Source organism: Budorcas taxicolor, chromosome 7 (assembly GCF_023091745.1).
Source record: "Budorcas taxicolor isolate Tak-1 chromosome 7, Takin1.1, whole genome shotgun sequence".
Taxonomy (NCBI): Eukaryota; Metazoa; Chordata; class Mammalia; order Artiodactyla; family Bovidae; genus Budorcas; species Budorcas taxicolor.
Window position 1 is genome coordinate 9,985,016 of NC_068916.1, and position 13,967 is coordinate 9,998,982.

The following is a 13,967-nucleotide window of genomic DNA, read 5'->3' on the forward strand; positions in this document are numbered from 1 at the left end:
AGAGAGTGGGATAATTGAATGTCTTTTTAGGTGTATTAATAGAGGTGGAGAGTCCAGCCCGAGGGAGGTGATGTTAATGTTATCACCATGCTTTGCATTCAGTTTTAGCTGGTTTGCCCTAAGAAGGACGGGGATAGATTGAAGGAGGGCCTTCATGAAGGGTGAAGAGCTGGGCACCATTTAGCTTTGGGAAGAGAAGATTTTGGAGAAGTGGTGAGAGCTGTCTTTAAATCTCTGTGGGGGCAGAGAGGGCACCTGAAAGAGAGCCCCACCCCACCCTTTCTACTTCTACTGCAGGTAGAGTCGTTTCCGAAGAGTGCTTTGGATTTCAGGGTTCACTTTCTTTGGTTCCCCTTCTTGAACCATCTCTGCTTCTGCCATCCGCCGGGTCACCTGCAGCAACAGGAATGGTCAGCTTGGGCCTGGGCTTTTGGGGGAGTCAGGTAATGGGCTTATTGGGAGAAAGTTAGGGCAGGTGAGTCTCCATGTCCTAAAGTGGGAGACCTTTACTGTCTCATCCTACACTATAATTGGGCTTTCCTAGTGGCTTGGAAGGTAAAGAATCTGCCTTCAGTGCAGGAGAGCCAGGTTCCATCCCTGTGTCAGGAAGATCCCCTGGAGAAAGAAATGCCCACCCACTCCAGTATTCTTGCCTGGAGAATTTCACAGACAGAGGAGCCTGGGGGGCTACAGTCTATGAGGTCGCAAGGAGTTGGGTACGACTGAGCAACTAACTCTTTCACACCATAATTTCTGTGGAATCACTGGCTGCACATTCTTGTTATATGTTTTTTCTAATCTGCCAAAATAACACATACCCATCAGAACGTCCAAAAATGAGTTAAACCTAAGGGGCTTGTTTACAGAAATTTATCCATATTTCATCTAAATTATCTCACATACTGTAAGCTTTGGAATTCCTCGCTTTAGGGAAAGTCACTCCTGGGAGATGGGTGTTCTAGTTTCTGTGTTGGGACCCAGGTTGGCCTTGCAGCAGGAGGCAAGGGAGGGGGAACATGCAGAAAGGTTTGGAAGAGGCTGAGCCTGCTGTGCTTCCAGGGGGTGCAGTTGGTAAAGAACATGCCTGCCAGTGCTGGAGGCGCAAGGGATGTGGGCTTGATCCTGGGTCAGAAAGATCCCCTGGAGGAGGAAATGGCAACCCACTCCAGTATTCTTGCCTGGGAAATCCCATGGATAGAGGAGCCTTGCAGGCTATAGTCTATGGGGTCACAAAGAGTCGGACATGACCGAGTGACTGGGCACGCACATACAGCCCATTCTGCATGCTCCCTGATTAGGCTGGGTGGGGGTTCCAAGGTACCCTCTCCCAACTCACCTCTGTCAGAAGCTCCAGGATGGGTCCTCTCTTATTGGTGAACACATCAACCAGAGTCTGGATGAAGTAGGAGCCCTCCTGGTCATGTCTGTAGGCAATGTACCCTGGGAATTCCAGATAAGTGGGCTCAGGGGAGCTCAGTGGGGGTGGGTGACTCTGTGTGTGTGTGTGTGTGTGTGTGTGTGTGTGCGTGCGTGCGTGCATGCGCATGCATGCATGCACATGCACCTGCATGCGCATTTGCTACAAAATGCCTTGGACAATGGTGAGTCCTGGAGGGGAGTCTCAAGGGTCAGGAGTGGCAGGTGAGGTGGAGAAGCAGGCCGCACTGGGTCAGCTGGAAGCTCATACCTTCTATGGTGGAGAAGACGTGGAGGGTGTCTGTGTACGTTGGGATGGTTTCAGGACTTTCTTCTGTGATCATTGCAAGATGCCCTCCAGTGACTGGTTCACCAGGGTCCCTTTGTTCTGAAACATCAAGAAGGAAAAGGCAAAATCAGAAAGAAGGAGAAGAAAAAAGAAGGTCATAAGACAGATGGGAAACCCAAGGCTTGGAGGGGTTTTGGATCTGGGAGGGAGGGGCTCTGTGTCCTTGGCTGTTGGCCCCACCTCCTCGACAAGCCTGCACGATGTACACCTTAGGCTTGGCTCTCAGGGCCCGGCAGTTCTTGTTGTTCAGAGCCTGGAAGAGGTCCTCCAGCTCGACCATCCTCTCATCCTCCCCTTTGAGGCGCCCTTCTAATCCGTGTGCCATGAGAACCACGAAGGCACAGCTGACAAAGTCTTCTCGGGTGTCGATGGCCTGTTGGAATTTTTCCAACTCTTCCTGGAATTGCTGGAGTGAGAGGAATGGCCGGACTCAGGGGTGACCCTGGAATCCACCTTCTCCTTCAGCCCTCACCCCTCCCCTGCTGGGCTGGAGCTGGCAGCACAATACCTGGGCAGTAGGGTCTCTCTTCATGGTGCTCTCAAACCCCAGATGCTGGAACATGCGCTCCAGGGCATCCAGATCTGCCTCGGAACCTTCTCGGGCTTTGGTGACACACAGTGTCAGGGCCAGGCGGGCACCCGACATGTCGTATGTCTCCTGGGCCAAGAGACGACAGAAATTATCAAAGGGGTATGGAAGGGGAGGAGAAAGCAGATGTGGTCCAAAGATGCCTGGGGGTAGGGTTGCTGAGTAGAATACAGGATGCCAAGGTATACTCAAGATAAATGAAAAAAAAAAAAAAAAAAGCAAACCCAAGTTTTAAAGAATAAAGGGCTTCCCAAGTTTTAAAGAATAAAGCCCTTTAAAGAATAAAGGGCTCAGATGGTGAATCTGCCTGCAATGTGGGAGACCCAGGTTTGATCTCAGGGTTGGGAAGATCCTCTGGAGAAGGGAATGGCGACCCACTTCAGTATTCTTGCTTGGAGAATCCCATGGACAGAGGAGCCTGGTAGGCTACAGTCCATGGGGTTGCAAAGAATTGGACATGACTGAGCGACTAACACTTTGAAGAATAAGTATGTCCTCAATATTGCATGGAGTATATTTGCACTGAAAGGTTATTTGCTGTTGATGTGAAATTAAAATTTGACTGGGCATCCTTTATTTTTATTTGCCAAATCTGGCAATTCAACCTGGAGTCCAGTGTGAACTTGAGTAAGTCACTGCTCCTATTTTTTTTAATTAAAAAATAGAAATTTATTTATTTTAATTGGAGGTTAATTACTTTACAATGTTGTATTGGTTTTGCCATACAGCATCATGCATCCACCACAGGTATACACATGTTCCCCATCCTGAACCCCCCTCCCTCCTCCCTCCCCATACCATCCCTCTGGGTTGTCTCAGTGCACCAGCCCCAAGCATCCAGTATCATGCATCGAACCTGGACTGGCTATTCATTTCATATATGATACAGCTGGGCATACACACTGAGGAAACCAGAATTGAAAGAGGCATGTGTACCCCAATGTTCATCGCAGCACTGTTTATAATAGCCAGGACATGGAAGCAACCTAGATGTCCATCAGCAGATGAATGGATAAGAAAACTGTGGTACATATACACAATGGAGTATTACTCAGCCATTAAAAAGAATACATTTTAATCAGTTCTAATGAGGTGGATGAAACTGGAGCCTATTATACAGAGTAAAGCAAGCCAGAAAGAAAAACACCAGTACAATATACTAACGCATATATATGGAATTTAGAAAGATGGTAACGATAACCCTGTATGCGAGACAGCAAAAGAGACACAGATGTATAGAACAGTCTTTTGGACTCTGTGGGAGAGGGAGAGGGTGGGATGATTTGGGAGAATGGTATTGAAACACTGCTCCTATTTGAATCTCAGTTTCCAAATATAGGGGCTTCCCTGGTGGTTCATATGTAAAGAATCTGCCTGCAATATGGGAGACTTGGGTTCAATCCCTGGGTTGGGAAGATCCCCTGGAGAAGGGAATGGCAACCCACTCCAGTATTCTTGCCTGGAGAATTCAATGGACAGAGGAACCTGGTAAGCTACAGCCCATGAGGTTGAAAAGAATCGGGCATGACTGAGTGATTGACACACTTCCAAATAGAGACAATGAATATGTGTAAGGGGGGTGAATTTTGAGGGTCTCTTCCAGTTATCACATTTGATAGCTGTGTCTCTCTCTCCATCATTCCCAAGAGTATTCTGAGCATTACCTTCTCACTTGCAGAGGTCTCAGACTTTATGAAGCTAATTCTGAGATTCTATCTGGTCCTATCAGAGGAAGAATATTGGGGCCAAAATTTCTTTTTTTTAGAAGAAAGGCAGTGTGAGACTTCCCTGGTGGTTCAGTGGTTAAGAATCTGGCTTCCAATGCAGGAGACACAGGTTCGAGTCCTGGTCCAGGAACTAAGATTCCACATGCCACAGGGCAATAAACCTGTGTGCCACATCTGGAGAGAAGCCCTCCAGCTGCAGTGAGGATCCTTTGTGCTCCCATTAAGACCCAGTTCATCCAAAAATATGTAAATAGTCATAAAAAAAAGAGAAGCAGGATACTGAGTACCATAATTATAAGAATTTTATCATCAAGACAAAGGTAGCCAGGGTGCCCCCTTCTTTTCCCAGTTGCCACAACTTCAGTTCCATTGCTGAGTCTTTTTCTCCAACTGAATGATCACAAAGCACCTGAGTTCTGAATCCATGTCATGATTTTTCACCCCCTCTAGTGTCTCAAACATTAAGTTCCTCTCTTCCACTCTCCCCGGCTGCTCCCACCTCTCTCCCCAAGCCTGCACCCAGCCTACCTCTTCCAAAGGCTGAGGACTGCTCATCTCTTTTGATTCTGAGTCCAAATCTCACCACCCTTGTCTGATCCTAAGGGAAAAGGGACAAGAGAAGATAGGTTAAAGGTCTCCAAAGGAAGACAGAGGGGCTCAGGGGACAGACTAGGTTGTCTATTTGTGTTTTTGAGACTGAACAGGATCCCAGTGGTTGGGGACTTGGTTCATGTTGAGACTTGGGGCAAGAGATGACAGTCCATGAAGTGTGTCCTGTCTAGTGTGATACTCTGGTGATTCTCATTCACTGCTTCCCAGGTGGCTCAACAGTAAAGAACCTGCCCGCCATCGCAGCGGATGTAAGAGACACAAGTTTGATCCCTGGGTCGGGAAGATCCCCTGGAGAAGGAAATGGTAACCCACTCCAGTATTCTTGCCTGGGAAATCCCATGGACAGAGGAGCCTGGTGGGCTACAATCCATGGGCTTGCAGAGTTGGAATAACTGAGCAACTGAACAGTAACGACAATGTTCATTACAGCATTGTTTACAAATGCCAAGATATGGAAACAACCTACATGCTCATGGTAGATGAATGGATGAAGAAGATACTTATGTAAGTGATGGAGTATTATTTGGCCATAAAAAGAATGAAATCTCATCATTTGTGACAACATGGATGACCTACAGGGCATTATACTAAGTGAATAAAATCAGACAGAGAAAGACAAATGATGTATGATTTCACTTATATGTGGAATCAAAAAGGAAAAAAAACCCCAAAGCAAATGAAGAAACATAACAAAACATAAGCAGAGCTATAGATACAGAAAATAAACAGGTGTGTTTCCAGAGGGGAGGAGGATGGGGGTTATGAGAGGAATAGGTAAAGAAGATTAACAGGTGCAAACTCCTAGTTACCAAGTAAATGAGTCGTGGGTAAGAAATGTACAGTGTGGGGAATATAGTCAATAACTATTGATAGCGTTGTATGGTGACACATTGTAATTAGACATTGTGGCAATCAGTTTGAGATGTAGAGAAATATCAAACCACTGTGCTGTGTAACAGAAACTAACAGTGTGTTAGGTCACTTATTCTCAGAAACAAATTAATAAAAAAGAGATTAGATTTGTGGTTATCAGAGGTGGAGGGGGGAGGGCAATTGGATGAGGGAAGTCAAAACGTACAACTTTGCTAGTTATAACATAAATAGGTATTAGGGATGTAGTGTACAAGATGGTAATATAATCAACATTGCTGTATGCTATACATGAACGTTAAGACAGTAAATCTGAGTTCTCATCACAGGAAATATTTTCCTGTTTCTTTAATTCTGTATCTATATGAGATGATGGATGTTCACTAAACTTATCATGATAATCATTTCATGGTGTATGTAAATCAAATCATTATGCTGTATACCCTAAACTTATTCAGTGTTGTATGTCAATTGTATCTCAATAAAACTGGAAGAAAAAATAAAATGAGGATGTCATCAAAGTGGGGAATGCAATTTTGAAACTGTCCCGGAAGGTCTTCAAATCTGAATAGATCAATTTACCTTCCTCCCTCTGCACTGAGCCTGAATATCTGTCCAAGTTCTTCATTCTCATCTCTGATTCTTTTTCTGGATAGAATGACTGTTTCCATAGCCTTGGCATTTACCCATTTCTTTACTTTTTGTTACATTTTGTCCTCAATCTTGAGTGCTTTTTACTAGTTAAGACCCTGCTCTGCCAATCTTGGGGGCATCAGGTCTGCTATGACTTCCCGCCACCACTTATCCATCCACTCACACATCTGTCCATCCAACCAGCCATTCACTCATCTGCTCATTCATTCATCCATCCCTCCACGGATCCATCCATCCATCCATTCATTAGTCCATCCAACACCTGCCCATTCGTTCATTCATCCACTCATCTATCCATCCGTCTACTTCTCCACCCAATCACCCATGTATCTATCTATCCAGCAAATACTTTCTGGGTGTCCATTATGTGCTGGGCACTGGGAATACACTGTATAAGACAGACATGACCCCTGCCCTACGGTAGCTCTAGTCTGTGATAGAACTCTATAATTTAATGCTCTATAAATGAGCTCTATAAATGAGCATTAAATCTCTACCCATTTGTTAGAAACACACACACACACACACACACACACACACACACACACACACTGGAGCCAGTGCTGTGAGGAAAGAGGAATTCAACAAGAGAGAGAGAGAAAGTGGAAGGAAGCTTAACCTAGAATTAAGTCCTGCCTTGGCCCCTTCCCAGCTGTGTGCCCTTGAGCATCTCACTCTCCTCTCTGAGACAGTTTTCCTGTCTGAAAAGGACCTAGAAACGATAGATGCTTTATAGCAATGGCACTGCAAAGTCGGTTTTAGGATCCCTGTTGACCCACTGGAAATTGCCTCTCCCTCCTCTGGGCTCCCACAGCTCTCTGCCAGTCTACACTTACGTTCCAGCTTTTGATTCTTATTCTAGTGACTGAATGAGCAGCTCCATTTTTAGAACTGATAGCCTGACCTCTTTTTCCCTGTCTCCAGCAGGGTCACCAGTGTGGGAATGGGCACAGAGCTGGTGTCAGGGAGAATTTGTTGAGTAAACAAATAAATGAACAAACGAAGGAAAGAATCATGAATGTGTAACTGGATGGACATTCCTTCAGTTCTGCCCAAACTGGACTGAGCACCCACTCGTGCAGAGAGAGGGAAAAGAGAGGAGGAAGTAGGGGACTAAGGGGGAGAGAGGAGAGAGACAGAGAGGGGTAGACAGACAAACACACACTCATACATACACAGAGAGAGACAGACAGACACTCACACATACACACACACACAGACAGAGACAGACACACATGCATACACAGAGAGAGAGACAGACAGACAGACACACATACACACAAACACAGACAGAGACAGACAGACACACACATACATACACAGAGAGAGACAGACAGACACTCACACATACACACACACAGAGACAGAGACAGACACACATGCATACACAGAGAGAGACAGACAGACAGACACACATACACACACACAGAGACAGACACAGACAAACGCACATACACAGAGAGAGAGACAGACAGACAGACTCACATACACACACAGACAGAGACAGACACACACACACACACATACATACACAGAGAGAGACAGAGAGGGACACAGACAGACATACATACACAGACAGAGACAGATAAACACACACACATAGACAGAGACAGACAAACGCACATACACACAGAGAGAGGCAGACAGACAGACACACATACACACACACAAACGCACATACACAGAGAAAGAGACAGACACACAGACATACGTACACAGAGAGAGACAGAGAGGGACACAGACAGACAGACAGACACACACACACAGACATTTAATATCACTTACTGACTCTGGAAGTATCTTCTCAAATTCAGGCTCTCTCACCACCCTCCTAGCTACCAACACGTCAGGGCACTGAGGAGGGGTTAGGCTGCACGTGCTGACCTTGGAGAAAGGGCTGCCAGCCTGGGATCTTCTCAGGTGTCTCCTGAGAGGCCTGCCTATGAGCTGGGCAGCACAGCTGTCTGGGCCTTTATTGCTGGCGAGCTTTCTGTTGCTCAAGAAACCTTATGACAGGAGGGACACACCCTTGACACAACCTCGGTGAGGAAACAGAACCAAACGCCCATGGAACGAGTGATGGCAAAGCTTCACAGACACCCCCTGGCTAAGGAGGCTGAGGCAGAGCATGCAAATTAGCCAGGGCTTTGATGCCATCCCAACCACCAAGCACCTCCCAGATTCCAGCTCATCACTGTCATTCTTACACCTCTTCTATCCCTTCCACATTTGACTGTGCAGATAATGCCAACTTCACGTTTCTTAACTCCTCCAGTCCTCAACAGTCCTAGGAAATCAGCACTGTTGCTCCCATGACGCAACAGAGACTCAGAGGTGAAATGACTGCCCAACCACTAATTGGCGCAGTTGGTATTCAAATCCGAGAGGGTCCAGCCCCAGACGGTTTGGTCCAGCCCCAGTTGATTCAGTCTCTCTCTTCTCTTCCTCATGATCTCCTTCCTCTATTCTTTTTCAGCTTTAATTTTATTTTACTTTTAAATTCAATTCAATTTACTTTTAATTAATTCAAACTATTTTTTAATATGATTTTAAAGGTTACTTTCCATTTATAGTTATTATAAAATATTGGCTATATTCCCCATGTTGTACAGTATATTCTTTTATTTAGTTATTTAAAAATAAACAGTAATTTTAATTAATTAAAATATTTTCAATAAAATACATAAATTTAAATGTTTTGTTTTAAAATATAAATAAATCCTCTTGAATTTTAATACCAATTGTGCCAATGAGTTGTTGGGCAGTCATGTCACCTCTGAGACTCAGTTGCTTCATGGGAGGAACAGTGCTGATCTCTTAGGGCTGCTGAGGACTGCAGGAGATAGTAAACGTGTGAAGTTGGCATTATCTGCACAGTCAAATGTGGAAGGGATGGAAGAGATGCAATGATGGGGATGATGGACTTGAAAGCTGGATGAGCTGGAATCTGGGGGGTGCTTGGTGGTTGGGATGGCATCAAAGCCCTGGCTAATTTGCATGCTCTGCCTCAGCCTCCTTAGCCAGGGGGTGTCAGTTAAGCTTTGAAATCATTGTTCCATGGGTGTTTGGCTCTGTTATGTCCTTCCTCTTCTATCCTTTTTCAGCTTTAATTTTATTTCACTTTTCAGTTCAATTCAATTTACTTTTATTTAAAAAATTAAATTAAAAATACGATTTTAAACCTGCCTCTTGAGAAATCTGTATGCAGGTCAGGAAGCAACAGTTACAACTGGACCTGGAACAACAGACTGGTTCCAAATAGGAAAAGGAGCACGTCAAGGCTGTATATTGTCACCCTGCTTATTTAACTTCTATGCAGAGTACATCATGAGAAACTCTTGACTGGAAGAAACACAAGCTGGAATCAAGATTGCCGGGAGAAATATCAATAACCTCAGATATGCAGATGACACCACTCTTATGGCAGAAAGTGAAGAGGAGCTAAAAACCTCTTGATGAAAGTGAAAGAGGAGAGTGAAAAAGTTGGCTTAAAGCTCAACATTCAGAAAATGAAGATCATGGCATCTGGTCCCATCATGTCATGGGAAATAGATGGGGAAACAGTAGAAACAGTGTCAGACTTTATTTTGGGGGGCTCAAAAATCACTGCAGATGGTGACTGCAGTCATGAAATTAAAAGACACTTACTCCTTGGAAGAAAAGTTATGACCAACCTAGACAGCATATTCAAAAGCAGAGACATTGCTTTGCCAATTAAGGTCTGTCTAGCCAAGGCTATGGTTTTTCCTGTGGTCATGTATGGATGTGAGAGTTGGACTGTGAAGAAGGCTGAGCACCGAAGAATTGATGCTTTTGAACTGTGGTGTTGGAGAAGACTCTTGAGAGTCCCTTGGACTGCAAGGAGATCCAACCAGTCCATTCTGAAGGAGATCAGCCCTGGGATTTCTTTGGAAGGAATGATGCTGAAGCTGAAGCTGAAGCTTCAGTACTTTGGCCACCTCATGCAAAGAGTTGACTCATTGGAAAAGACTCTGATGCTGGGAGGGATTGGGGGCAGGAGGAGAAGGGGACGACCGAGGATGAGATGGCTGGATGGCATCATGGACTCGATGGACGTGAGTCTGAGTGAACTTCGGGAGATGGTGATGAACAGGGAGGCCTGGCGTCCTGCGACTCATGGGGTCGCAAAGAGTCGGACATGACTGTGCGACTGAGCTGAACTGAACTGAACTGAACTGAAAGGTTACTCTCCATTTATAGTTATTACAAATTATTGGCTATATTCCCCGTGTTGTACAATCCATTCTTTTAATTAATTAATTTTTATTTTTGGCTGTACTGGGTCTTTGTTGTTGCGTGGGCTTTTTCTCTAGTTGTGGTGAGTGGGGGCTACTCTCTGGTTGTGGGTCTGAGGGCTTCTTGTAGCCTTGGCCTCAGTAGCTGTGGCTCCCGGGCTCTAGAACACAGCCTCAGCTGTTGCGGCACATAGGCTTAGTTGCTCTGTGGCATGTGGGATCTTCGTGGACCAGGGGAAGAAACTGTATCTCCTGCATTGGCAGGCAGATTCTTAATCACTGGACCACCAGGGAAGCCCTATAGTATATCCTTTTTTTTTAAATAGTTTTTTATTTTTTTAATTTTAAAATCTTTAATTCTTACATGTGTTCCCAAACATGAACCCCCCTCCCACCTCCCTCCCCATAACATCTCTGTGGGTCATCCCCATGCACCAGCCCCAAGCATGCTGTATCCTGTGTCAGACATAGACTGGCGAGTATATTCTTGTAGTCTGTCTTACACCCAATAGTTTGTACTTTCCTTCCTCATCACTATATTGCCCACCTCCTCTCCCCACTAGGATCTTCCCTGATAGCTCAGTTGGTAAAGAATTTGCTGGCAATGCAGGAGACCCTGGTTTGATTCCTGGGTCAGGAAGATTGGCTGGAGAATGGATAGGCTACCCATTCCAGTATTCTTGGGCTTCCCTTGTGGCTCAGTTGGTAAGGAATCCACCTGCAGTTCGGGAGACCTGGGTTCCATCCCTGGGTTGGGAAGATCCCCTGGAGAAGGAAAGGCTACCCACTCCAGTATTCTGGCCTAGAGAATTCCATGGACTGTATAGTCCATGGGGTTGCAAAGAGTCAGACATGACTGAGCGGCTTTCGCTTTCTCCCCACTAGTAATCATTAGTTTTTTCTCTAAATCTGTGAGTCTGCATCTTTTTTATTGTGGTATTTTTAAGATTCCACATATAAGGGCTGTCATATGTATATGCTTTTCTCTGCCTGACATTGCATTTAGCGTAAAGCCCTATTTTATGTTAACAGCTGTAATAAAATGTAATTCACATAGTGTATATATCCATACAATTCACCCATTTAAAGTGTACAATTAAATGGTTTTTTTACTATATTTACAGAGTTGTGTGACTATCACCACAGTAAAATGTGGGACATTCCCATCATCTCAAAGAGAAATTTTGTGCCCTTTAGTGATTGTCCTGAATTTCCCCCTTCCCCAGACTCCTACATTACAGGTCTAGGAAGACATTTCTCTACTTTTTGTCGCTATCAACAAAGTTTAAAGGGCTGTGAAAAGACAAATACTAAAAAGCCAAAACTTTAGAACTTGGATGACAAACCTAGACAGCGTATTAAAAAAGAGACATCACTTTTCTGACAAAGGGGCTTATAAAGCTATGCTTTTTCCCACAGTCATGTATGGATGTGAGAGCTGGACCATAATGAAGCCTGAACACCAAAGAATTGATGCTTTTGAACTGTGGTGTTGGAGAAGACTCTTGAGAGTCCCTTGGACTGCGAGGAGATCAAACCAGTCAATCCTAAAGGCGATCAACCCTGAATATTCACTGGAAGGACAGATACTAAGTTGAGCTCCAATACTGTGACCACCTGATGTGAAGAGCCAATTCAGTGGAAAATACCCTGATGCTGGGAAAGATTGAAGGCAGGAGGAGAAGATGAAGGCAGAGGATGAGATGGTTGGATGGTACCACTGACTCAATGAACATGCGTTTGAGCAGGCTCTGAGAAATGGTGAAGGACAAGGAAGTCTGGTATGCTGCAGTCCATGGGGTCACAAAGAGTTGGACGTGACTTAGCACCTGAACAACAACAAAACTTTAGAATTTGTAGAAGAAAGTAAAAAGAGTACCTTTATATCCTATAGGATCTTAGAGTAAAGGATTTCTTTTCATAAAATTTTTTTTTTTATTCTTGGCTGGGTCTTCGTTACTGTGAGTGGGTTTTCTCTAGGCAGCGAGCAGGGGCTGCTCTGCTTTGCTGCGCTCAGGGTTCTCCCTGTGGAGGCTTTTCCTGTTGCAGAGCACAGGCTCCAGGCGTGTGGGCTCTGTAGCTGTGGTGTATGTGCTTAGCTGCCCTATGGCATGTGGGACCTTCCTGGACTAGTGATAGAATCTGTGTCCCCTGCATTGGTAGGTAGATTCTCATCTACTGTACCACCAGGGAAGTCCAAATTCCTTTTTTTTAATGAATTAATTTTTATTTGCATATAGTTGCTTTACAGTGTTATGGTAATTTCTACTGTACAGCAAAGTGAACCAGCCACATGTATACATATATCCCCTCTTTCTTGGATTTCCTTCCCCTTTAGGTCACCACAGAGCACTGAGTAGAGCTCCCTGGGCTATAGAGTAGGTTCTCGCTCATTTTGTCTTGCTCTGTGGGGATACCGTCACTCTCTCTCTCTGTTTCTAAGTGCCTATTTCCATCCCTTTCTCTCAGGGGCTGTCACTGTGTGTCTCTCTCTGTGTCCTATTAGTCCATTTCCCCCGGGTAGCATAGTGTTTCTAAGGTTCATCTATGTTGAAGCATGTATCAGTATGTCACTCCTTTTCATGGCTGAATAATATTCCATTCTATGGATGGACCTAATTTTCTTCATCTGTCCATTAATAGGTATTTGGGTTGTTTCCACTTTTTGACTGTTATGAATTATGCTGCTATAAACATTTGCATGCAAGTTTTTGTGTATTTCTCTTGAGCTTGTACCTAGGATTGGAATATTCAAATAACAATATTCAAATAACAATACTGAAATTGTTCAGCAAAGCTGGAACATTCTCTCCAAATGCTGTAGTTACCATGGAAAACAGTATGATGGCTCTCCCAAAAGTTAAACTTAGAATTATCATTTGATCCAGCAATTCTACTTCCAGGTATATACACAAAAGAATTGAAAACAGGTGTACACATGTTCCCAATACAGTATGGTAAAGTAATTAGCCTCCAATTAAAATAAATAAATTTAAATTAAAAAAAAAGAATTGAAAACAGGAACTTGAACAGATATTTGCACACCACTGTTCATAATAGTATTATTTACAATAGCCCAAAGGTGCAAACAACCCAAATGGCCAGTGATGGATGAAAGGATAAAAAAGTGGTGTGTCCATACAATGGAATATTACTCAGCCTTGAAAAGGAGGGAGATTCAGACACATGCTACGATACAGATGAACTTAAAGGACATTATGCTAAATGAAATAAGCCAGACACAAAAGGACAGGCATTGTCCTTTGATTCCATTTATATGAGGTGCCTAGAATATTGACATTCATAAAGAAAAAATGTAGCATGGTGGGTACCAGGCACTGGAGGAGGAGGAATGTGGAGTTAGTGTTTAATGTATGCAGAGTTTCAGTCTGGGAAGCTGACAAAGTTCTGTAGATGGATGGTAGTGATGGTTGCACAACAATGAGAATGTACTTAATACCGCTAAGCTGGACACCTAAACATGGTTAAAATAG

At 44.2% G+C, this 13,967-nt stretch overlaps 1 protein-coding gene across 1 annotated transcript; it reads right to left on the reverse strand.

The window, feature by feature from the left end:
- Positions 1-288: 288 nt before the first annotated feature.
- On the reverse strand, positions 289-4,636 carry CASP14 (caspase 14). Its single transcript, XM_052643804.1, has 6 exons — positions 4,610-4,636; positions 2,274-2,423; positions 1,946-2,171; positions 1,688-1,804; positions 1,337-1,440; positions 289-393 (listed from the first exon to the last, which is right to left on the reverse strand). The coding sequence occupies exons 1-6, from the start codon at positions 4,634-4,636 to the stop codon at positions 289-291; spliced, it is 729 nt and encodes a 242-aa protein (XP_052499764.1).
- Positions 4,637-13,967: the final 9,331 nt, after the last annotated feature.

Excerpts from the sequence above, each read along its gene's own strand:
- CASP14 (XM_052643804.1), bottom strand. The coding sequence starts at position 4,636 with ATGAGCAGTCCTCAGCCTTTGGAAGAG. Across the intron at positions 2,424-4,609 it reads GTCCTCAGCCTTTGGAAGAG|GAGACATACGACATGTCGGG; the intron begins GTAGGCTGGGTG and ends CTCTTGGCCCAG. Across the intron at positions 2,172-2,273 it reads AGAGAGACCCTACTGCCCAG|CAATTCCAGGAAGAGTTGGA; the intron begins GTATTGTGCTGC and ends CTCTCACTCCAG.